The 25,975-nt window shown below is 38.0% G+C and overlaps 1 protein-coding gene across 2 annotated transcripts in view; it reads left to right on the forward strand.

Moving 5' to 3' along the window:
* erbb4b (erb-b2 receptor tyrosine kinase 4b) overlaps positions 1-25,975 on the forward strand; it is a 318,456-nt gene that overhangs the window by 188,820 nt on the left and 103,661 nt on the right. For both annotated transcript variants that reach the window (XM_051905832.1, XM_051905833.1), the window contains exon 3: positions 583-769. In XM_051905832.1, coding sequence (XP_051761792.1) covers positions 583-769 — 187 coding nt within the window. The remainder of the gene's footprint in view (positions 1-582; positions 770-25,975) is intronic.

A 25,975-nucleotide genomic window follows, 5' to 3' on the forward strand; every position in this document is an offset into this window, starting at 1 on the left:
ATTTTTACAAAGGTTGTGTGAGGAAAAATACAGACTTGGCAGATTCGGACGGGTTTAAAATCGCAAAGTACATTTATGAAACAGGAATTTCTCTTTGGGAAAAATAGTCCTGTCCTAACAGGGCTATAGTTTGACAAGAAAACTGACCCTGATTTATTCAATTTTATATAACAGATTTGATTTTATTTTCATTCTGACTGCTAAATGCCTATTAACTCTGTATTTAACAAGCAGAGAATCCTTTCTAACATTGCATTATGGGCTATTATGCAATTGATATAGCAGAATCAGAGTGATAGAAAAAAATAATCGTTCTCTTCTCCACTCCACACCACTCTCATACTCTGTGTTACTTTTGATTGGACACCAATGGAAAAAAAAAATACATAATAGTGCGGTGCAGGTACTGTATACACCTCCTTGCAAAAGTTTAATATGTGTTTTTGTTTGTTTTTTTCGCTCTAAATCAAGTTTTTTTTTTCTTTTTTTTTTTTCTTTACCTATATAATTTATTTCCAGAATTCCAGTTGACTGGTTGGTTAATGTTTGTTGATTAATGTTTGTGCTTTATTCTGTCTGCAGTCCATTCGTGAGGTGACCGGCTATGTGCTTGTGGCGCTAAATCAGTTTGAATATCTGCCTCTGGAGAATCTTCGCATCATCCGCGGCACCAGGCTGTATGAAGACCGCTATGGCTTGGCTATCTTCCTCAACTACCGCAGAGACGGCAACTTCGGTCTCCGTCAGCTTGGCCTTAAGAACCTCACAGGTACAATATGAGCTTACAAGTCACATGACTTGTGTGTTCATTTTTTCTTCATTCCCTGTCTTGCTTATCTTTTGTGCATTGAGCCTAAAATTTTTATCTTTGTTAAAGACGGTTTGTCGTTTTCTTTGATATCGACTTTAATACATTGATGCCTGCTGAAAATCACTGGTCGAGGCCTTTGTGAAGTTGTGGAGTGTTCTCCGAACTCTCTCGCAGAAAAGAGAGGGAGAGTATTCATGATTATGGATATCATACTAGATTGATTTCACACAACTTCCATCAGAAATGACTTAGCTGGTGTTTGAGCTGGTGGATGGATGAGGACTGACGGTGGCAGTGAAATACAGCTAAATATCTGCACCTGGAATTGGATCCATAAAACTCAGTGAGAGGTGTGGTGGGGAATGCTGGAGCTTGACCAGCTTGATGATGGTGCTGCTCTCACATGAACCAAGTCTTTATTATAGTTTAGATCTGTCAGTTTTGCAGGAGTGGTAAAGGCTAATCTTCTTGAAAATGCCAGAGAGTCTACATTGGATTGTGTTTACTTTCCTTAAATTGTAATCAAAATGATGTTTTTGAAAGAAGTCTCTTATGCTCACCAATAGTTTTTTTCTCAGGATTATTTTATGGATAGGAAGTAAAAAAAACAGCATTCATAGATTTGTTTTTTGTAATGATGTAAAAGTTTTTACTGCTACATTTGAGCTGCATTTTATGATTAAAAAAGGAGAAAACTTTAATATTTTGAAATATTTAGGCAGTTTAAAATAACTGTAATATATTTTAAAATGTAATATATTTATGTGATGGCAAAGCTTAATTTTCATCCATTCCTAAATATACACACATACACATGGCAGGCAAAATTCAGTCCATATAACATGATACTCTTACAGTGGCGTATAGCAGAAACATCAGTTACTCACCAAGCTGTGTGTGAGAGTCATGTATGTTTGTACAGATATACATTACTTTGATTTACACCAAGTTAACGCTATATGATTGCTCATAACACTATATGATTGCTCATTCTTCTTAGAGGAAGAAAGCATTACGTATGTTCCATTTAGATGAGGAATAAAGACATGAGGGTAAACGTCCTTTCCATTCATTACTCTAATTACTGCAGTTTGTCTGTGAAGGACCTCTTTTCAGCAGCCCTGTTCTTTGTACCACACCTATTGTGTGGTACCTATTAAATATTCTTCAGTATTGTTCAGTTAGAGTGCGTTAGCATGTTGTTCAGTTCACTGCAAGGACATACATGCAGTATATACTCATTTAGAGGTTTTTAAATTGTTATTTTGAATCAGTAGCTAAATTTAAATGCATGTCTCACCATGAGTTTAAAAAAATATGAGGCCCTATGTAAGACAGATACCAAACACAAACCTCTGTGGAGTCTGACATTGTGGTAAATAAGCATTACATACAAATTACAGTGTTTAATTTGGCAGATCCATGTTTCATAATTCAGAACAGAGATGGTGAGTTTGGGGGTTTAATGTTTTTGTAAATGTCTTTGTACTTTCTGCTTCACTACCAGGGCCAGTTGGAAATGTCTCTTCTTCACAGTACCTGATCATTGCTGTTACACAACAGCTCCGCTTCCTTCTGATTGGCTGAAAGCACTAGTATAAGTGCATGGGCCTGACATTTACCATGCGCTACTTTTGTCTACTTTGTCAAATGAATAGTATGTTTCTTCTTAACTGTTCCTCCAGACACATCCATGATGGCACAGACTGTAATAGTTGTTGGAGGTGGTAGTAATTGTGTCTGTTCGTTTATTATGGCCACACTGAGGAAACTTAACAGGACCAGAACTATTTAAGCTCAAATTGGTAATGTTAACCAGCATTAATCAGCGGCGATTACTAGTCAGCCTTTAGTGTAACCAGGACGCAGAGTGTTCTTGTAATGTTGAAGAAGGAGATTCGGGCTCTAAAATTTATTTTTCAGACATTTTTATCGAAGGCAGTTTACAGTATACATCTTATTAGTTTGAGTTATCACATGGGCTCAAACCCATGACCTTGTTGAATAAATAATACACTACAAAAAAAAAAAAAAAAAAAACTTTTTTGATAAATTTAACATTTAGGTTCAACATTATGTACTCTATACACAGTTGATTTTTATCCACTGTAATGATACTGATGATATACATTCGAAAAATACTATTCTGAAATATTATTTTAATTTAAAATACCGGTTAATATAAAATAATTTGAATATTTTTTTATATGAACAGTTATTTTAAATTATAATAATACTTCGCAATAAAATGTAATTTATTCCTGTGAAATGAAAGCTGATAAATTTTTTTCAGGATTCTTTGATGAGTAGAAAGTTCAAAAGTACAGCATTTATTTAAAACAGAATTTTTTTTGTAACAAGGTTAAAGCCTTTACTTTCAATTTTGATAGATTTTATGCATTCTTTGCTGAATAAATGTATTAATTTCTTTCAAAAAAAATCTTACTGACCCCAAACTTTTGTACAATATTTCTCTGTAGCTTAAACAGTAGTGCGTGAGCATAAACTATTTAAAAAAAAACGTATATCTTGAATGCAATGTAAATTGCTTTGGATAATAGTTTCTGTCAAATGCATAAATGTATCCCAGCTTAAAATGAGGTGACTACAAGCCATTTTTAGCTTGATTCCTTGACGAGGGCAAAACACTGTGGTTGTTGACTGTTTCTTTAAAGTCCCCCGTAGTCAATAATTTTATCCCTTAAAACTCATATTTGATCACCAAAATGATATATTTAAACGTTTTTTTCCTGTGGAAAAAAAATGCCTTAAAATAGCTTGAATGGAACTCTACACCCTTGCTTCATTTACTATACGCGGAACTATGAATATGCTAATTAGCTCCGCCTCCACTCAGTCTCACAAGCTCAGAGACTTACTGAGGTAAACGTTGCACAGTGGTATCACTTTTTACAACATCGGATACATATGTAACATGATTAGCCTTTTGCTTAACTATGTTATCAAACAGCTAATAATGTGTTGCTAATGTTACACATTTCCATTCGCCATCTCAGAGTTAGACAGCTGCCTTCTAACAATCAGTATCCTTACAAACGCTTTGAACTGGAGAAAGGCATATAGTACATCATAACATCGTATTATACATCATACACCCACTATATTGCTAAATCTACCCGATTTTTCAAATGAACAGAAAAATATCCTGGGATAACCTGGCTTCTCTTGAGACTCCACTGCTACAGAGTGGTCATAGTTAATGATATGCCCACCGGCATGTTGACGTGATTGGTTACAAGGTAGTTTGTGATGTCAGAAACACCAGCGATTTCAAACTGTGTTTTTGAAACTGTCTTTAGATCACTGCAGTTTTAAAGAGAACATACTCAACAATGGAGTTGACTTATGAATTTGCACATGGTTGTTAAAGTGTATTAAAAACACCACATAGACATATACACAACTAGTGTTGTCAAAAGTACCAACTTCGGTACCAAGTCAGTACTAAAATTTAAAAAATGTGATGCTTTGAGCACTGCTGAGCGGATTCGTGAGCACCTCTGATTGGCCATTGTGTTCACACGCTCATTTGATATGTCTGTGATTGGCTACAATGATCAAAGCTTTAAAAACATGCTGTAAATACACATCAATGATGCTCATCGCCGAGCGCTTACACAGATACACACGGGAGAGTTTGAAAGCAGGCGTCTATCAGCAGACCCTATAAACAACATTAAAAACTTGATTTTCACCACAGGGGGACTTTAAGCCTGACAAATGGTATAAGTTTGGGGGTGGGACTATTGTTTGTGACCTGTGGCAGACAAGGGAAGAAAGAGCTACACTGTGAAGAATGGACTTCTAGACAGTTGTGTTTTTATTTTACATTGCAATTGCTTTAGTCTATATCTCTGCAAACAAGCCAATTACAATGTGAAATCTGGCTAGGTACTTAACCTAGTGCACATAAATGGTTCGGGAACACTGTCTGGCTCTTATGGAACAATGTTTCTGGTCCAGAAAACATCTTCATTCACTTGCTGTGTAGGCAAAGGAAATAGAGCAGAGAGAGACATGGTGTAGCAGACTGGGTAAATAATTCAAGCCGCGTGTATTGTTCCACTTACTCAGTCCCTATTCAGTCCACTCGACGCAGCGTACATAACCCAAATGCCACATTGCAATGCTGACATCATTTAAAGCATAACCGTGCTGCATTTCATGTTGTATTCTTGGAAGATGACAGTGTTTAGGAACGTCGAGAAGATCAGGTGCTCCCAGAGGACTGTGATCCCGTCTTAGGCAGACTAACACGGAACAGCAGTGGAGTCAAGGAACGTTTGAAATCCAAGCCATACCCACAGGGAAGGAGAGAACACAGAAGCTCTGCTCTCTCGTTTACTCACATTCTCTCATCCATCTCTCTTTCTGCATACATTCATTCTTTTCGTTTTCACCCAATTTTCTGTGAGTCTTTGTGAAATCTGCTTTGGCTGCCCCCTTAACTTTAACTGTATCTTTCTCTTTCTTTCATTGAGCGAAGGATTATGGGCCTAGAAGAAGCTGCATGTGTCCTCCACAGCAATGAGGAAGCGACTTTGGAATTGTACCGTTTGTTCTTTCAAGGGATCGTTCACCCAAAAATGAAAATTGTAAAAATTTTTGTAGTACAAAAGCTGTATGACTTTCTTTCTTCTGTGGAAAGAAGATATTTTTTAAAAATCTCAGTGTTTTTTTGCTGGTACAACGAAATTCAACAGGGTCTAGTCATTCTTGGGCCTTTTCATTCTTTTTTGTGTTCCACAGAAGAAAGAAATGCATAGTCATTGACTCCTAACACTGGTCTTCTAAACATTGAAGTCAGTCAGTGCCCTGTAACCCTGAGACAGATCAAAGCTGAAACAGAGCACAGCAACTTCTCTCTCGCTCTCTTTCGAGGACTACAGCTTGTCAGACCTACACATTATGAGCCTTTTGATCCTGTCACATTATCATGTCATTCCTCTCATAGCAGTTCTCCAGAGATGTGTAAAGTGATCAATACCATCCATAAACGATATCTAAGAGAACAAAGGCTATTAACTGCACTGGGTCTAATCCCGAATCTGATCAAACCAGCCTGTCCGCGTTGCTACCAGAGTTGAAATCCACGGAGGTAGAAATTGCCCTGGATAAAATCAATTTGTCGCTGGTATATTCTGATATTGCTCTATTGATTTTTTGAGAGGTGGTGTGTGGGCGACACAGTGATGTGGTGCTCGGGCTTCCCTTGCGACTGGCTTTCAAACGTCCTCCCTGCTGGGTTATTAAGTAGGAGTCAATGGAGTGAGCTATTTGAGCTATTTGTTTGAATGCAAAATGGTACAACACTACTTTCAGTTCACCTTGAAAAGCATTTGAAACATTTGATTGTTGTTGATTAAGGATTTTTGAATGAAATAATAACCAAGATTTTTTATATATATAGTTTTAGGCTGTTTATATCTCCTGTATCTATTGGTTTCCACAACATGATGTAATTTGCCCACTAGCAAACTCCATTGTACAACCATCATGTTTTTTTTGTTTTTTTTGTCTGATTGTTAACACTTTCTATGAAGACTGCAAGTATAATGCATTAAATGCAAGAAGTCAAAAGTTTGGACACACATAACTGAATTTATTTTTCTCATGATCTTCAAAACCTTTAGATATAGCTTCTGCTTGAATATTGAATAACTATTTTTTTTGGTCACTACATACTGTAATTCCTATACTTCATTTAGAGTTTTAATGACTGTGATATTGATTTATTAAAAATGTGCACAATAACAACAATGAAGAGTAGACGTTTTGATAGGTAGTGTAAAAGTATTCTTTATGCTTCAGTAATGCCTTATAATATATAATACATTTTATACATTGCATGTTCTCATAAATAATTGCAATAGTTAATAATACATTATAATATTCACGGTTATATCTTTTTTGTGTGCATTAATGTGCATGTCAAAATGTCATGTCCTTTGTTGTATTTTTACTCTTTTAAGTGTAACAATGAATAGCTTGTAATATATAATCATATAATCATGAATTCTAGTTCTGGTTACAATTATTTATGAAAAGTTATTATGGATTAGAATGCGCATTGTATTGTTTTATGTATACAGGCTTCATAGAAAGTGTTGCCATCTGCTACTGTCAGTCCAGAAGGAGCTGTGTCATCTTGTGGCCGTGTCCTCAAAGGCCTCGAGAGGCAGGTGATTTGTAATAATTATACCTCGTCCCACTGCTAAGGCAAAGGTTAAACTTCGCATCCCTTCTTTGACATTTCAAAGTGGCTCTCTGTTGTCATTTTCAGAAGAATTAGAATGTTTTTTTCATGGCTATGCAAAGATTTTTTACTCAACATTTGTGCACCTCATTGTTTTTCATTATTTTTTTTATTTTTTTTCAGCCGAACACAAATGCAGCTTAGACAGTAATTACCTCACAATAATAACAACCTCCATAAGAACAGATGAGTGTGTAATTTAACCATTTACTTGCTTTTCTTTTTCAGCTAGTATACAGTTTCTTTAGTTCTGTGCTGTCTGTTTTCTTTCTCCCACTTTGCTTTTTGCCCTTGATGAGTGCTTTTGATTATTACACATCATTTTCTTCTCTACTCAGAATTTGAATAGAAAAATATCAATGCCAAAGGTGCAGTATGTAATATTGACAGCTAGTGATTGAAATGGGTACTACAGTCCAAATTCAAAATATTGGAGAGGGCTGTTTCTCCCGCCCCCTCCTCCTTAGACTTAATGCTCACACAGGTTGCCAAATTGAGGACAAGCAACAGGAATGAGCACAAATGATAATGGAAGGCTATGAGCCTTATACTGTTGATGAGTTGATTTATCTGCGTTTTAATATTCCTCTGGATATAGAGCTTTTTAGATGGATGCCGAGGCTTTTTAGGTCGGGTAGAATCCGCAATCTCTGACCCAGTTTGTTTGCTGGCTTCCGTGGCTACAATACGCTGTGTTTTCCGCCAACTGGCAACCTGGGGTGGCGAAAAACTATTGGGTAAATTGGCAGTGGGCGGGATCACACAGACCAAAACAAAAACAGATATTCCGACACGGAACGCACATTTCAAAGTAGAATATCTGGCTGTAGCTTTGTTTTTCGGAGAAACAAGTATGTGAACTTAGCATGTTTCCTAAATCTCTGCAAACATATGGTATTTTTGTGCTTTAGTGCTGCAATACAGCAAATGTGTTTCATCTGTATTCATTAATTTGTTTGTTTGTTTGTTTGTTTTTGTTCATTGATTCATTCATTAATACATTTGTTTTAATATTTCTATTATAGTGGTGGTGACAACCAAGGTATTAGTTTTTTGTTTTGTTTTTTGTTTTATTGAAAAGTAGTAACTTATTACATTGTACTGTAGCTATAGTAAATTCTTGTAAGGGATGGGTGCAACTAAGCGTTTACTTACTTTACTTTCCTCTTCTACTTTCCCAGCTAATTTTTATTTGAGCTGAAATTCATAATTCAACCTTTGATTAGACTTATTATATGATATTATCATGAATTGCTGATTGCCTCTCACACACTCAGAAGTGTAGTAGCACTGCTCATTATTCTTATTTTCAGCTGTGGAAAATGGGCTTCAACGTCCTGTCCTTCATGCAAGCTATTTATTTTCCTGCCTTTTAGAACAAATTATCTTGAAAGAGGACTTTGTTTTTGTCAAGGTTTGTGTCTATGCTGTCTCAAGGTTCTGATTTTGTACTGTACACTAGTTTTTTATTGATTGTTCTGCCGACTTCTCTGCTTGTCTTTAACATTAACTTGAACAGAGGCTTTTTGTATAAGTGGATGGTGGGTTTTTATGTAGTTTATGCCATTTTGTTCACTTAAAAAAAAAAAAACACTTTCAGCTGCACTCTTAAGCATAAGCATTTTTTAAAAGTACAGTGGTGTTATTTTTTTTCTATGTTAAGCCTGGCTCACGCTACAGGAGTTTTAGGCCGAGAATCGGAGAAAAAAATCTTTTTGAGGACCTCAATCGGTTCCGATGTTCGGCGCAGATTATCTGGTAATGTGAGGCGTTCACAGATCGAATCTTGCACCTCCCGATCTGCTCTCACACAAATCGGGGCTGCCCCGATCATATCAAACATGTTTGATATTTAGGATTTTAAATCAGGAAGATTACATCAGTTCTTTAACAACATCTAATGAGAGAAGTGAATGAGAGCGCTTTTGAAATCACGACCGCGAAATCAGCTGCTGAATGGATCTTTTGGACAGCGGCTCTTGGAAGTGTTGCAACAACATGACTGCTTGAATAACGCGTCTTCGAAAACATGACGTACGGACAAAGAGAAAAGCTGGGGAGAAATCGCTATGGTTTTGAACATACTGGGTGAGTGTAGAAAGCTGCTAGCAAATATAAACATTAAGTTACCTGTTTAGATGTCAGCGACAACCTGCTACGTATATATGTTTACATACTTTTCCCCATGAGATCATGTGTGGTGCTCCTCTGGTCATGATAATCTTAATAATATCCTGTAATGTGTGCTGCACTACAAATTTCAAATTTTGTAGTGTGTGCATGTTTGAGATTTGCGAGAATAAAATCTGTGAAGATTCCCCTAATGTATGTACTGCAACCAGATTTCACAATCAGTTAGGAATTTAAAACTCCTGTATAGTGTGAGCCTGGCTTTAGAGTCACCATGACTAGAATGGTCACAGTGGTATTGTAAGCGTAACCTTTTTATTTCTTTACATGCCAAGAAAGTACGTTTGAGGGACATTTTACAGATGCACAAGTACAAATGCAGACAGGACATTTGAATACTGCAATCTTTACATACTGACATCTATGTAAGTGTGTTGTCACTATATCTTACACTGTATTTTGAGGCTTAGAAATGTGAATTGTGAATGTGCAGCTTAGAGCTAGAAATGCACAGCTAGTGTAGGTACTGCTCTCATGCGTTTTGTGGTTTTGTCCACCTTCTACTACTTCTCTTTGCTGTTTCTTGCAGATTCATGACAAACAACAGGTGGAGGAAATATCAGTTCCTCCACCTGTTGTTTGTCATGACAAACTTTGAATACTGGCTTTACAAAGCTTTACTTTATAGTTTTAAAAGTTTTAAAAACAGTGACTTTTTATAGACCTTTACGGATGGATGGATGGATGGATGGATGGATGGAATGAAAGAGACAGAACGAAAAAACGATGGATGGATGGATGAAATGAAAGAGACAGAATGAAAGAACGATGGATGGATGGATGGATGGATGGATGGATGGATGGATGGAATGAAAGAGACAGAACGACAGAGCGATGGATGGATGGATGGATGGATGGAATGAAAGAGATAGAATGAAAGAACGATGGATGGATGGATGGAATGAAAGAGACAAAACGACATAATTATGGATGGATGGATGGAATGAAAGAGACAAAACGAAAGGATGATGGATGGATGGATGGATGGATGGAATGAAAGAAACAGAACGAAAGAACGATGGATGGATGGATGGATGGATGGATGATGGAATGAAAGATAGAATGAAAGAACGATGGATTGATGGATAATGGAATGAAAGAGATAGAATGAAAGAACGATGGATGGATGGAATGAAAGAGACAGAACGACATAATTATGGATGGATGGATGGAATGAAAGAGACAAAACGAAAGGTTGATGGATGGATGGATGGATGGATGGATGGATGGAACGAAAGAAACAGAACGAAAGAACGATGGATGGATGGATGGATGGATGGAATGAAAGAGATAGAATGAAAGAACGACGGATTGATGGATAATGGAATGAAAGAGACAGAACTAAATAATTATGGATGGATGGAATGAAAGAGAAAACGAAAGAACGATGGATGGATGGATGGATGGATGGAATGAAAGGTATAACGAAACAACAATGGATGAATGGATGATGGATGGAAGGATGGAATGAAAGAGAGAATGAAAGAACGATGGATGGATGGATGAATGGAATGAAAGAGACAGAACGAAATAATGATGGATGGATGGATGGATGGAATGGATGGATGGATGGACGGAATGAAATAGACAGAATGAAAGAACGATGGATGGATGGATGGATGGATGGAATGAAAGAGACAGAACGAAAGAACGACGGATGGATGGACGGAATGAAAGAGACAGAAATCTACACAAACACATTCACGTACACATGAGAGCAGCAGTTTACTCTTCAATAAACCTGCACCTGTTCAAGGAGAAAATCTCAATGATCGTGCATTAACCTCACTGAGTCCTGCTCAGCGTCTCATGAAAGCGTTCTGGAACAGCACACCGGAGATGAAAGACAAAGAACGAGAAAAGAAGGAGATCAGCCTATGACTGCCTCAGACACATGTCTGTCTCTTGCTCTCTCTCTTTACCCGTTTCGTTTCTTTTTCGGCTCAGAGTGGTCTGTGTAAAGGGATCCGGGAGGAGAAAAAAGAAAATTACTTTTGTTGGTGCTTGCACAACACTCATTTCCATCTTTCGCGCTGAGGCTTCCAGACCCCGGGTCACTTCCAATTGTGTGTCTAATTGATTACTTCCCATGCAATTACGTTTGTGTCATACTCGATTTTTCACTGTTTGAGGCGCAGGGGAGCGATCCTCCTTCTGAAGGACAACAGTTGCACTGCAGCAAATCTAGAATGTGGCCGTATTATTAATCTTTTTGCGCAGCTGTAGTGCAGTAATAACCAGTGACATAAACCACAAACGCAAGGTTACAGAGGTGGAAAGGACGGTGTCAATGACAGGACATTTTCTCCCTGGGCATTGAGGAAAAACAGCATTAAAAGTGACAGTATTATGATTCTGCTCATTTGCAACAACACAAACAAGTGCTTCTTTATTAGGCCTTGGAAAAGACCGTTGCAATTTTTTTGTTTTTACATTTCCTACTTACATATTCTTTGTGCTTTTCACTTATTAATTTTGCTGACTGTTTTCAAGCTCATTAATTAAAGCTTATGGGAATTATGTAAGCTGTGAGAAAAGAATGTAATGAAATATTGATGCCTAACCACAGAAGGACTTTCAAAATTTTAATCATTAGAAAGATTTGACCCTTCTGCCCTCACAAAGGAATGAAAATGCATGTGATTGTAATCGAAGCAGTTAAAGATGTGGGATGGATGACTTTTCATTGAGCTGTAATACCTGTTGTGTGACGACTTCACTGTATGGACCCTCTTTTACAAAATACTACATACGCCCTCCTCATTTTTTTTAATGATTATATTTTAAGAAGTTAATTTTTCCTTGGTCAGTGTGAAGAGAAAAAATGTGTGTAAAATGATTTAAAAATATATATATTTAACCCTAGTGAATGTGATTCTCTTTCTAACAGCAGTGTGTTTGTGTATACAGAACACATGCAGAGTGTACTTTCCTTTACCATGGAGATGAAAGGATGACAGAACTGCTGAGAAGAAAACAAAAGCCCTGAGAAGTGGAGTAGAAAAATGGAAGAATCCATTTTTGAAGTTGTCTGTATTTAAAGGCTGTAATGTGAATTGGGAAGAGAGAGAAAAGAAAAGCTGTAATTACACAGAGATCAAATAGAGAGCGTGGAGTTAGTGCTAATACCCACTCGCCCAACCCAATCACTGGAGAAACCAGGTCCATTAATAATGAATCTAGTGTTATCATTAAGAATCTGAATGATTAAACATATCTCCTGGCTTCAAACACCACATTTCACATTAAAAGGAAAAAAAGAAAAGGAGCTCACACATACATGAAGGAAAACTAATGATATGAAACACTTACGAAACATGAAACATACCAAGTCTGCATATTTAAATGGTATTGGATTGTCTGTCATTCACAAAGTTACTACAAAAATCTCATGTTTCACAGAATAAATAAATGCATGCAGGTTTGGAACAACATGAATAGTCTGCCATCATTTACTCACCCTCATTTTCGGTTGAACTATCCCTTTAAAGATGAAGTGTGTAACTTCTGCACCATTGGTTGAACCAGAAGTTTATATGCTAGGTGCTTAAACACAGAGAACATTGTTTTGAAAGTGCCACAGAGCCCTTGAATTGCTTATTATCTCTACACATTAAGCTGAGAAAGTAAAAAGTCATTCAACATTAAATTTTCGCCGCTAGAGGTCGCTTATTCAAAACAAAGGGGTAGCTTGATTTCGCGGAATCATGGGATGTGTTGTCTTCACGTCTACATCCGGTGGAAAAGAATCGGGATGGGACTCGGGCAGAAGAAGAGCTTCCGCTTCTTCTGGTCATGAGTATGTGGGGTTAAAGCAGCGCTGTTTATCATATTAGATATGCACACTGCAGTAAGCTAGATCGATATTAGGCATGGTAAAACATGGTACTCACAGTAAATCAAGAAAACAAGATTTAAACAATAAGACTTACTGTGTTGAGCTATATAACATGATTAGTTTTCTGTCGATTAATGTATCCATCCAAACAGTTGCTCACCTCTCTAATAAAACACATAATATACTAAAGCATCTTTGGTGTTTCCATGGTTTCTACAAAATAAAACCGGAAACCGAGGGTAACGTGGGTATGATGTAATTGATAGGCGACTCACAGACACAGCCCGTGTCCTGGTTAAAATTGTTTATTTCTCTGGATTTAAACATTCTTGGAAACATTTGGGATAATGTAAGTACACAAGTCAACAAAATATATAACATTTTAATCCAAAAATCCTACATATTGTGCCTTTAAAAACTGCCTATTAGAACGTAGTACTATGTTCTGTTTAATTCTTGTTAAAATGTTTCAAACAATTCTACAGAATTCCAAGATTTTTCCCCATAATCCATGAAGTAAATATGCAAAAATGTGCAGCTAATAAACTTTCCTCTTTGGATATAATGAGGGATTGAGCCTAAAGAAAAACATGAACCCAACATCATGACAACAGCCAACTCCATCAGTTATTCTAATGTGTGTATAGCTTTTCATGGCCTCATAGTTAATTCAATTGCATGAAGCATCCCGAGACAACAGCCAATTAACATCACCACATTCTGTGGACTGTAAAAAAGAATCCCAGCAAAGAGAAACTGGAGCGCATCACAGAGCGGTTATATAATTTGAGGCAGGTGGAAAGAATATCAGTGTAGAACAAGCATTGATAGAAGAGAAATTAGTGCTTGATTTATCTTTGACAGTTTGATGATGGGAGATACTAAGTCTATATTTCAAGACTTCTGAAGATCTGTGAGAAACAAACTGAAATTTAAGATGTTATTCTTGGATAATCTTCCCTTCTATGGTGCTCTCAAATGTCATTTGTACTTGTAAATAAAATTAAATACCTAGTTCTGGCATGCAACTCTAGATGGTGCAAGCTGAACTCCATTTGGTAACATTCACGTCATAATCTACATAGCAGCTGATTGGTTGTTGTTGCATCAGTGGCAAATGAGCTGCGGCTCAACATTCAAACAAATGCTGGTGTGTTGCTGGTAGTAGTGTGCAGCGCACTTTCAGAAACCCTCCACCTCCACAGCTCCACCTTTATAGATTTGCTAATGGGTTAATTCATGTATGTTACATATGCAGCAGCAGAATGTCTTACATGCTCACAGCAGTGTCTGTGAATGTATTGGCAGTAGCAAGTAAGCAAGACTCCATAAGGCTTGGAAAATTCAGCATGAGTTTTATAAAACTTTTATGGTGCCTTTTTTTACCTTTGGTGCAATGGAAAACGGAAAACAGAAGCTCAAACATTGTGCCTAAGGATCTCCTTTTGCTTTTGACCAAACAAAGAGCTGGAGGTTAATAAAAGTTAGCAGGTGAAAATGATGACCTTTAAAGCCTCTATCATGCCATTTCGTGCTAACTTTGTAGCCTTAAATCATGTTTAGTGGAAGGACATGTTCAACAGACAGAAATGTAAGTATAACAATAACATTATACCTGTTTTAGTGTGTTGCTGCTAGTCGACAGCTTGCTCCTGTGTTAAGAAAGCATTGACATACACACGTTTTAGCTTCCCCCATTTGTCTCCATTACCCGTAAGCCTCTGCTAATGGAGTCAAAGAGTCTCTAGGGTGTTGTTAGCACCTGACTTTACCATTTGATTCGAGCCTTTGTAAAATCAGTCATTATGCTCTAGCCCGAACACAGACTGGTGCAAGCTTTTTGACACAAATAGAGCTGTTCCGTGACCCAGAGCTGTACATCACAATAATGCTAAATGACTCTGTACATTTATGCCTTTGATTATATGCGTGTGCCGCTTTGAGTGCAGGCAAATGCTCATAGTCAAGAGAAAAGAGGAGCAAAAAACGGTTGAAAAAAGTAGAGCGGCTGTGGATGTTGAATAATTCAGAACTGGCAGCACATGGGGCTTCAGGGCCAGCCGGAGTGCAGGAACTCCAGCCACTGATGAGCAGTGTGCCCGCACCTCACCTTTGTCCTGCACACACACACACACATACACAGACACAATGTGTATCAGCAGCACTCATAAAGCTGCAAACTCTGCTCGTCTGTCCACTTCGAACTGTTTCAGCCCTCCACCTCCTCAGATATCAGACTTGGGCCTCATTAAAAGTTAATGTGAGGCGTGCAAAGAATGTTAATGCCAATTAATAATCAAAACAGTTTCCTCTATAGCCCTGCAGCGATTTTTTAGAGTCAAAAACGAGGCCATTCTACACAATGCAACCAAAGCGAAGACTGTGGGGTGCTTGGAGCAGGAAGAGACATCAAAGTCACCCTGTTATCCTGCTATAGACCTGATCAGTGAGCGTAGCAGGTGATCGAGGCGAGCTTTTCCTGGCAGGTGTATAACGCTGTGGATGTTTAAACAGTGGTGTGTTGTGCTTGCCAGCGGTTCTGGCTGGGTTTCACAGTGTATGCCAGCCAAAGCCTGTGTCATTGGCATCAATAACATGCAGAGAAGAGTCCGCACACAGCCAGACACATCTATACGTACACAAACACTTACGCTTTCAAGTGACACATACACTACAGACTGATAAAAAACATCTCCACCTTCGCTAGTCCTCCTGTTCTTGATGTCGCCTCAGATTTGGCATTGTTTCATCAAGCTCACAGCAGGAAACGTTAATGAAACATTTAAGAGTGGTAAGTCAATTACCACCGCTCCTGATGAATCACAGAACTCTTGTTTCAGAGGGAATGTGATGGAATGGTTGTTCTGTTGAAGCTGCGGATTGTGGTTTGGTCATATGTTTGATACATCAGATGGAGCCTGTATAGGTTTGCGTAGCCAGAATATCGTCATGAAGTCTAATTCACATCGCTTAATTTTCATTTAGACAGGAAGAGACTAGCATATAAAGCAACCTGCTATAGTTTTTTTTTTTTTTTTTTTTTTCAGGCAGTTTAGGAGCAGGTTAATCTACAATACTTTCAGTTGATACTTTATTTTTTATAATAATTTTATTTGTAATTTTACTGTTTATTAGTGATGTCAATCAATTAAAAAATAACTCACACATTTTCACTCACATCATGATTAATCACACCTAACATTAAAGTTAATACATTTTTATATTGTAATAATTTCACATTTAATTAGTGTAGAAACAAGTATAGTATATAGTATATATAGTGCAGAAATGTAATACTTAAATAGAGAAATAATTGAACTAACAGGTAGGAAATTTACAGAAACTGAATAAAGTTATCAAACACCACAGTCTTAACTGCATAAATGATCAATTAAATATAGAACAATCCTCATTAAAGCTATAAAAGTTATTCAGGAGCAGTGAGTGATTTTCTCTTTTTCTTGGTTCTTTTCTTTGATTAATCTTAATGACAGACCGCAGCTGGTTTATTAGGCTGCTGTCACTTTAACCTGACGCACATGACATGGATCTGACATGCATCCCATTTCATCACAACGTTCATTTAAGACTTTACTTAACTCATTTATGACTGCTTACGAGGATACTCGACAAAACGGGCATTTTGGCATAATTTTGTGTTTTGTGTTCTCTTCAAGCGTAAAAGATAGTCTGTAGATGTTCGATAGTCCATAGATGTGCTGGCTGAGACATTTGTATAATGTTATGTATAATGTTCATTTAATTATAAAAAATATTCTGCAATGTTATGTAAAACATTTGACTTTAGCAGTTTGAAGTCCATATACATATTATGCAGTATTATGATGAATGTTATATGGGTGTATGGAGGCACACGCTAGGGACAAGAAAATAATTGGAAAATGCCCAGAAATCATTTCTTTTAAAAGGCCGACTTCAATGCTGCCCTCACGTGCTCTCGGAATTATCGTAATTACGAGTTTTCTAGGCAAAAAAATTGCAACCTGCTCTCATGGAAAGACATACTTGTGGTAACATTTTTGCAATACGTAATACGTACCAATACGTACATATCACTGCAGTTTCCAACAGAAATGAACACTAGAGGCAGTAAAACAGCAAGCGCTTTTAATCGTTTTCATACACAGCTATGATTACAGGGTCAGATTATGGATTAATAAAGACTTGTTTTCACGTCTCCTTGCACAATATTATGTTATGATCTCAAAACGCTTTTACCAAAGTCCACAATTTGTAAACAAATACATTTTGGACTTTGTATCGCTTAACCAGCTCCATATGTTTTGCTTTTCTAACATAAGTTTGCTTGGTAACTCAGCTGATACAGAGTTGTACTTAGGATGCGGAAGGCTTGGGTACGAATCCGGGGAAAAACGAGTCACAGTAAAAGAGCTCAAAGATGAGAGATCAAAAACAAGCTAAAGCGTGCCATATTCATGTTCATCTGTTTCGGAAAAAAAAAACTGAACACGCTTTTAGCGCCACTCAGTGGACATTTCACATTGAAACTGTTACGAGACGTACAGGGCGCTACGTATTTTCTTTTTGCAAAAATGTTCACACAGCTACGTTTTTCTAATGAGACTGGGCTCAAAAATTGCACATGAATGCCCTCTCATGTCAAAACTTGAATACGATAAGCTCATAATCATGACTTCAGAAGTGGGAATTATCAAATTTCCTATAGCACGTGAAAGCAGCATAAGTTATTCTCTTTGGCTAGTGAGTCATTACCTAGGAAGAAGCAGGTGAACGTAACTGGGAGACCTGACCACCATGAAGTCATGGCACATCAGATGACACCACCAAACATGCCCAGTGACATAGAAAACACCAGAAGGAGCGAGAGATGCAGAAAGCAGCTGGTGTGCATCTGGAGTGGTAAATCGAGTATGCGCCGGCTCTTGTGTTTCAGCTAAACTGGCACAGTGAGGTCTTTGCCGCAGCATCCCCGTCTCCCTCTGTGGCTTAATAATTAATGTATTTATTTTTTGCATAGTGGCTCACAGGGACGAGGCTCAGGGGCTGTACTGAATGCAGTGGAGGGTAATAGGACATGAATAGCCCCTGCTGCTGCTACGGCCACCCTGCCAAGCGCTCAGACTGCCCAGGTGGGGTCTGCCATGCAGATGAATGCATGATGCTAAATATACCCCAAACTCCTCCCTCACTTCCCCACCTGGCCTCTTGTTTACTTTCAGCACACATCTGAAATCACTTTTCTGAATACAGAGAATTACCTCATCCAGCCCTCTTGCATCACTTTGCAGCACTACTCATGAACTAATTTATAATGCGTTACACAAGGTATTTTATGTCATATCAAGTTTTGGTAGCAGAGCTAAGTTTGGCCCTAGAAAAGTTTTGAAGTCAAAAATTTTGAAGTCAAAAGAAAAGTTTTTTAATTCACTTTAACTAAGGAATTTTAATGACTCTGGTTCTATAACCGTTCGCAAGGATTCTTTTGTTCTTCGGATTCTTTAGTAAGTTTGAGAATAGACATTATAAAATTCTGAAATAAAATAAGATATGACAATAGCTCTAATGCTTATATTTGAATTTTTATTATTATTACTACAGCAGTACATTGTCATTGTAGGAAGAATGCAGACAAAAAAAAAAAAAAATATATATATATATATATATATGGCCTTTCAAGCCTTCCATATATAGATAGTCTTTCAAGCTGTTATGAGATTTAGAGGTTGAGTTCAAAGGCGTTCCTAGCTGCCCCTGCAGCCTAACAGGGGAATGCTGACCTTTCCCTGAGGTTAAGAGAGGTCACAGTACAGTCATCTGTATGCAGGTGCTCTTCTGTTTCAGTTAGGTTTGGCTTTTTTTCCCCCCTCTCAGTGGAGCTGCGGGGTACAGAGCTCATTGCAGGGCTGGTGTGGGGTCCTGCGCTGATATCTGAAGTGTCACTCAGTCAGAAGCCACCCTTGGCCTCCACTCTCTCTACCTATGTATTTCATTGTGGTTTTTATTTTTATTGAAGCATGCATTTAAGCTCTCTTGTGTTCTCTGATTGAGCCATTGTACAGTTAAAGAGGCATTTTGCTCTGCCCAAGGAAAGAGAGAATGAATGTTTGAATTGCTATTTAGAGTTGACAACAGCTTTCACCACAGCTGAATTCTCGAAACACATTTTTTTCTTGATCACTGTTTGTACATTTTTTATCAAAAACATATTATATTATATTATATTATATTATATATTTATTAATACACAGAAAGATATTATGGAGATTATGTAATGTTATCCCCCAACACTGCACTAAAATCATATTCAGGCACTCTGCACTGCTTTCTCTTATAAAATTATTCACAGTGTTGACCCTCAGTAACTGCGTTCAAATCCTCTCAGAGCAGATAGCTGGCCGAATACACGCTGTGTACAGTTTTCTGGACGGCGGTCTTTATCTGTGTTCTTTATCAGCAGACGCACCATAACTGTATGTTCACATTCCTCTAGCCCTTAGAAATCTATTCCTTCAAGTGTGCCACTGCATGTAGTGATTTAGCTGTTCTAATTCAACAAGCTCACCTACCCGACCCAGATATGTTACATGAAAGGTTATTTCAGTTACTAGAAATAAGAAAGGGGAAGTCTTGCCCTCTCTTATCCCTTTGCCCTCTCTCATTTATACAGCTATTCTTTTTCTGTTCTTTTCCCAGATAAATAAGCAGATGCTCCCTGCCCTAGATAATTCCATAAGCCTTTAATCTTAGCCATTTTTCATAAAGATTCATCGGAAACAATTGCGTAAGGGATAACAAAATGTAATCAGCCTGCATTAAATGCAATTACCACCCTGAGGAAGTCAGGGGGCATGGAGGATTGTAAGTTAAGCCCACTGTCTGAAGCTGTCGTCCATCCTGTTTATATATATTTATTGAGCCGACCAGCCTTGAACCCTGAAATACCTTGTAACCCAACAAACAACTCAAAATAAGACTGGGTTCAAATGCTTCTGCATTAACTGTTCATAAATAGATGTTATAGTGTATTGCGAGCATCTGTCACAGCTTTTAAACCACTGGTCCAGCACTGCAGTTTTCAACTCAGCGTTCAATATACTTTCAATTCTTTCTTTATTGCTTATATATCATACCGTCACTGTGACAATTCCCCTTATAACAATTGCCAATAAAAATTGCCCTCCTGTAGATAGAAAGGGTGTTCTATTTGTCCCAGCACCATTTTTTTTATCAACCTTGGTTGGATTTGAAAGGGATTTATTTCAATGCAGCTCTTGCCTGTTATTTACTGCCTTTGTCATTGGTTTTTCAAGAGTTGTTATCGAGTTGGTCTTTGTCCCTCTGTAGCCTGAGCAAAAAAAAAAGATGCATTGAGCGCTACAAGAGGGTCCTTGGTTCAGATGAATTCCAAGGACCGAAACAGACACATGTAACCAGTAGAACACATGTTCTGCTGTCAGCGCCGATCACATATGGGCCATCAGTAGGCTCCCATGATGCTTTGCCTGCCGTGGCCACTCATGCTTGAATGTCAACAGTGTCTCGTTAAAAGTGCATTTGCTCGCAGCCAGCACGGCACGGATGCCTGCTGAACTACTCCCGCACAGGTCCGTGCCTTCCCCCTTTCTCTCTCCCGAACGCCTGCGGCATCAACTCCTCATAAATGCTTTTATGTAGTTAAATTAAAGCCGTTGTTCTTTTCAGGTCAGTAGTTAAATACATAAAAGTGCAATTAAATTCAAATGGAGTCTGTCTGTGTTTTATTCTTAGTTTGCCACCCCTGTTCCTCTAGATTTATGTGAGTGGCTCTTTTGCTCTGACCTTGGTTAAGGTGTTCGTGGAAAGCCCATCACTGAAGCTTCTTATTATCTTAGCTAAATAACGAGTAAATGAGCAATGGTACACAACTGTGGGCTTTTACACTACCGTTCGAATATTTGGGGTTAGTAAGATTTTTTTTGAAAGAAATTGATATTATTATTTAGCAAGGATGTATAAAAATGACTAAAAGTGACCTCCGGTATCACGGTTTCCACACAGATATTAAGCAGCACATTTGTTTTCAACATTGATAGTAATAGGAAATGTTACTTGAGCACCATTTCTGATTTCTGAAGGATCATGTGACACTGAAGACTGGAGTAATGGCTGCTGAAAATTCAGCTTTGCATCACAGGAATAAAGTGCATTTTAAAATGTATTAAACAGTTATTTTAATTGTAATACTTTTTCACAGTAATATTGTTTTTTACTGTATTTTTGATCAAATACATGCAGCCTTAGATATAAGAGACTTCATTCAAAAATTACCAACCCCAAACTTTTGAATGGTAGTGTGTGTGCATGAGAAGCTTTAGCATGTGCTTAACTGACTGTAATTTTATTTCAAAGTGTGTTGGTTTTTAGAGCTTTTTTGGTTCATCATAGATCATAGATTTTTTTTGCAGCATATTTTAATTAAAATCTTTTACATTTATGCTACACACCTATCTTCATTCATTTTGACGATCAGCCATTATCATCTGTATCCAATTCAGATTCAAAAGGTAGAAAAAATCATTACGAACTGTGACTTTTTTGTGAAATAACACACAGAAGATGTCCCTACTACCTGACAGACACCACCGAAATCTATCTGTCAGGTAGTAAGAACATTTCAGGTAGTTGTCTCTGTCAGACAAAAAAGAGCACAGAATGCTATTATTTATCCAGAAGACTTTGAGGTGTTCTCTGCCTGCTTTTGAGTCATTTCTGTGTCGGCCAGTTGTGATAAGACTCTAATGGACACATTGAAGGAATTACTTGGGTTTTTTTTCTCTCAAATTGGACACAGAGGGACACTTGATCTTCAAATATCCGGTGAAAGATATGTAAGATACTCTCTCTCACTTCCCTGTTGAAAAAACCAGCATATGCTGGTTAGGAATGTTTAGAAGCATGGCAGCTGGTTTGAGCTGGTTTGTGCTGGTCCTGAGCTGGTTGTAAGCTGGTCCTGAGCTGGAGCTAGTTGCTTAGGACCAGCACTTAACCAGCTTAAACCAACTCATAACCAGCTAAGGACCAAATAAGGACCAGCTTAAACCAACTCAAACCAGCGGCCATGCCAAAAAACACACCTAACCAGAATATGCTGGTTTTGTCAACAGGGTTAGGTCTTGTTTTGCACTTATGCTGTTGTTTTAGGGCTCTAAGTCCCACAAAAGAAAAAGACAGCATGACAGATATCACCCTCAACAGTGAAAAGGACAATAATGTTAGGTTAAACTACGATTAAAAAGTGTTTATTTTTCTCACAAAAGTCCTAATGTGTTTGGGTTACAGGCAATTTTTGTTCTCCTTATCGGAAAGAAAAATCACTCTGTTCCCTCTTGTTGTTTGTTCAACTTTACTCGTTGCATTTTTTACCCAGACAGCATCTCCTTGGTAACGCGGCTGGAGAGGCCGAGCTGTGTGGTGCAGAGCCTCACTTTGATGGATGGCGCAGAAGATCACCTATTTGTACAGTGGCGGCAGGGGAAGTTGGCACAGTCTGGCATATCATTCCTCATAAGCCCTGCCAGGCGTAGTCCCTCTGTGCCACACGCAGAGCCAGACTGCTGGCAGTGACTGGCGTAAGGCCGAGGTGATGTTGGCACTCTGTGATGAATAGACAGCCACATCTATGCCCGATTGACTTGATCATCTTATAGAGAAAGTGTGAATGAACTACTGGATTAGGACTCTGTGATTGTTAAAGGAGATGTTGGTGCCAAAATGATGTCCTGTTCTGGTCCATTTAGTTAAACAAAACTGATTGCCTTAAGCCCAGAAGTTTGTGTGTTCTGTAAGTTAGTCATTATAGGCACTTTCTTGAAGATACCTTTTAATACTCCAAGATTAGCCAAATTCTCATTTATAGCATTTATCTTCAGCAGAGAAGACAATCACTTATTGCAATGCTAAGTATCAGTGAAAAATTAAATTAAAATTGGTGGACAAAGTGAATGACAATTATAAATATACATATATTTTATTAAATACTAAAGAGTAGCAGTAAAAAAAAGTTCAGTATAATTAAAAATGGACTAAAATGTGTATTTTATTTTTATTAGAGTCTTGTGTCATTAGCTTAGCAACATGTTAACAGCTAAATCTATTAAAGTCAATTATCAAGTGGAGTCTCTCCTGCATACTTTACGTTGTTTGTAAAATGCACAGAGTTGTGTAGAGTGTTTCAAATCAATCACTTGTGATGTTCCATTTTACTGCTTTAGAAGGATGCTGCCTATGTAGGCAGTAGACAGCAAACATGCTACAAGTTCAGCCGTGTGTTTTAAGTTTGTAGATATGCAGAAATGAAAGGGGTGTGTGTGTGTTTTTTATACAGCATTTGAGTCAAAATTGAACCTGTAGCTTTTACAGACCCCAAAACAAGTCAAACACTCATTCAAATGAAACCAGCTGTCATCGCTGCAAAGAGAAACGCTTTACTGAACCCAGCGCCAGTGCTGGCATCTAGACCGGCTGTGTGTGTGTGTGTGTGTGTGTGTGTGTGTGTGTGTGTGTGCGTGCGCGCGCGCGCTCCTCTACCCCTCCAGCTGTGTGTCCTTTGATACAGGTAACTTGCCTGCCAATCTGTGCCAGCTGAGAAATTGGAATTAGGGTGATAATGTGCCCCATTTTTCCAGATTTATCACAAATATGTTCTTTCAGGTTTCATTTTTATGCTGTAAGCTTAAATAAATGCAAATATTGCATTGCAAATATATTAATGTAAATGTCAGATGTAAATGAGTATTAAATATAAACATTAAATATAAATCTAAATATCAAATCAGAATAATAAATCTAAATCTTTAACTTAGAGGGATAGTTCACCCAAAAATGAAAATTCTGTCATTATTTACTCTCCCACAAGTTGTTCCAAACCTGTATGAGTTTCTTTCTTCTTCTGAACACAAAAGAGATCTTTTGAATTTGATTGATTGACCCTATTTAATTCCATTGTATTCTGATTCTCTGAGTAATGTGTCGCCACATTTCTCATGCCCCGCCCACGGCCACTGACTGACAGTCCTGTATTACCATAGTTTTCGCCCTCGGCGAGCTGTGCGCTGTCCGCCATTTTCTCCTTGCTCAAGCAGCTGTAACTTAGCCGTAGCGACAACAATGTCTGGTAAGTAATGTTCCGTTCTTGGATGTAAGAGCAAAGTCCCTTTAAGTCTTTGGTAAGAGTGAACATAACAGTCTTCATTTACTAACATCTGAGCCGCTGAACTCAGTGGATTAGTTTTATTTTTGAAGGGAATGCGCCACAGATCTAATATACACATACGATTTCTGTAACATTGCCTGCTATTTACGTTCACAGACATAACTGACTGTGTTTATGTGAACTGTATGTGTTTTTGACAGAACCTTGTGTGTATTTGACAGTTTAAACAAAACAAAAAATGTGAAAGAGAAGTTACTCACGAGACTTGACGTCTGACAGCTGTCTGTGTGTGTGCGCTTCAGATAAGTGCGCTCAGAAAACGATCCATTAGAAGTTTAAACTAATATAGCTTTAAAATGCGTGAAAAATAAAAAAAATTTTAATGATGAAAGAAAAACTATGCTATCCGTGACAGTATTCGCGATATAGATGATAATCAAAACCCAGCAGATGTCTTGTTTGCAGAGAATCCGATTGAGGCAGGAACTGTGATCGTAGAAAGGGGGCGGGGCACTGCATTTAAAGGCACATGCACGAAAACAGCCTGTTCTTGACTGTAGTCAGAAATGGATTTATAAATGAACTGTGATGTATTTTAAGCTAAAACTTCACAGACACATTCTGGGGACACCTGAGACTTAATTTACATCTTGTAAAAATAAGCATAATAGGTGACCTTTAAAGGTTTACAAAATAAGACCATTTTTAAGAATGGTTTTGTCTATACAGTGAAAGTCAGTGGGGTCCAGATTAACAACACTGATTTTCACTTTATGTATCCACAGATTAAAAAGAAAATCATACATGTTTGTAACAGCATGAGGGTGAGTAAATTATGACAACATTGTCAGTTTTGAGTGAGCTGTCCCTTTAAAATAGGAACAACTACATAAAAAATCTTTGGCGGGAAGTACAACAGGTATGTCATAACCTGTGTAGGGGGCTTTGAATGTTGTCTTTGGGAATTATGATCCTTTGAGTAGGAAGTTAGACTAGCAACTAGCTTTAGCCGCAATGCCTGGTGTACCATTTACATGAGGCTTGCATGTAAACACAGACTATTATCTGCTTTAGTGTTTAGTCTTCTTTTGTATGGTCAGTGTTTTATGATATAGCTAATAGCATAATTAGTGCTGCCTGAGACTATGTAGTCTTCAGTTGTGGACTCTCTTCCCTCAGGTGTTCTTATCTGATGTACACGCTAAGGTTCAGTGAAGCTGGAGTGAAATAGTCTGTAGAGAGAAAGACAGCGTTCCCGGCTCTCCATCAACCGGTTGGGCCGTCTAAGGACCCCTGCCGAGTTCTGCCATTGCATTTATTTGTTTTTCTGTCTCTTGCCTCTAGGAGAGCTCGAGACATTTGCGTTCAGCCCTCCCAGCATGTCAGACGTAGAGAACGCTAAAATTAATTTATCCATTGAGCGACAGGTTTCTCAATGCCCTGTAGAGATAGGAGAAATACACAATAACACTGTCTCCAATCATCCATGGAGTACAGTTTAATCAAGCTTTTGTTAGGCTATTATCAGTTTCAGATGGCCCGTGGTTATGAATATGTCTCATCTGTTCTACCGCCACACAGCTAATCTCCTGTAGCCGTGAAAGAGAAATCCAGTGCAGTAAATAATGCAAATCTGTTATAAGCTCTCCAGTGTTTTTGTCCACG

Source organism: Ctenopharyngodon idella, chromosome 9 (assembly GCF_019924925.1).
Source record: "Ctenopharyngodon idella isolate HZGC_01 chromosome 9, HZGC01, whole genome shotgun sequence".
Lineage (NCBI taxonomy): Eukaryota > Metazoa > Chordata > Actinopteri > Cypriniformes > Xenocyprididae > Ctenopharyngodon > Ctenopharyngodon idella.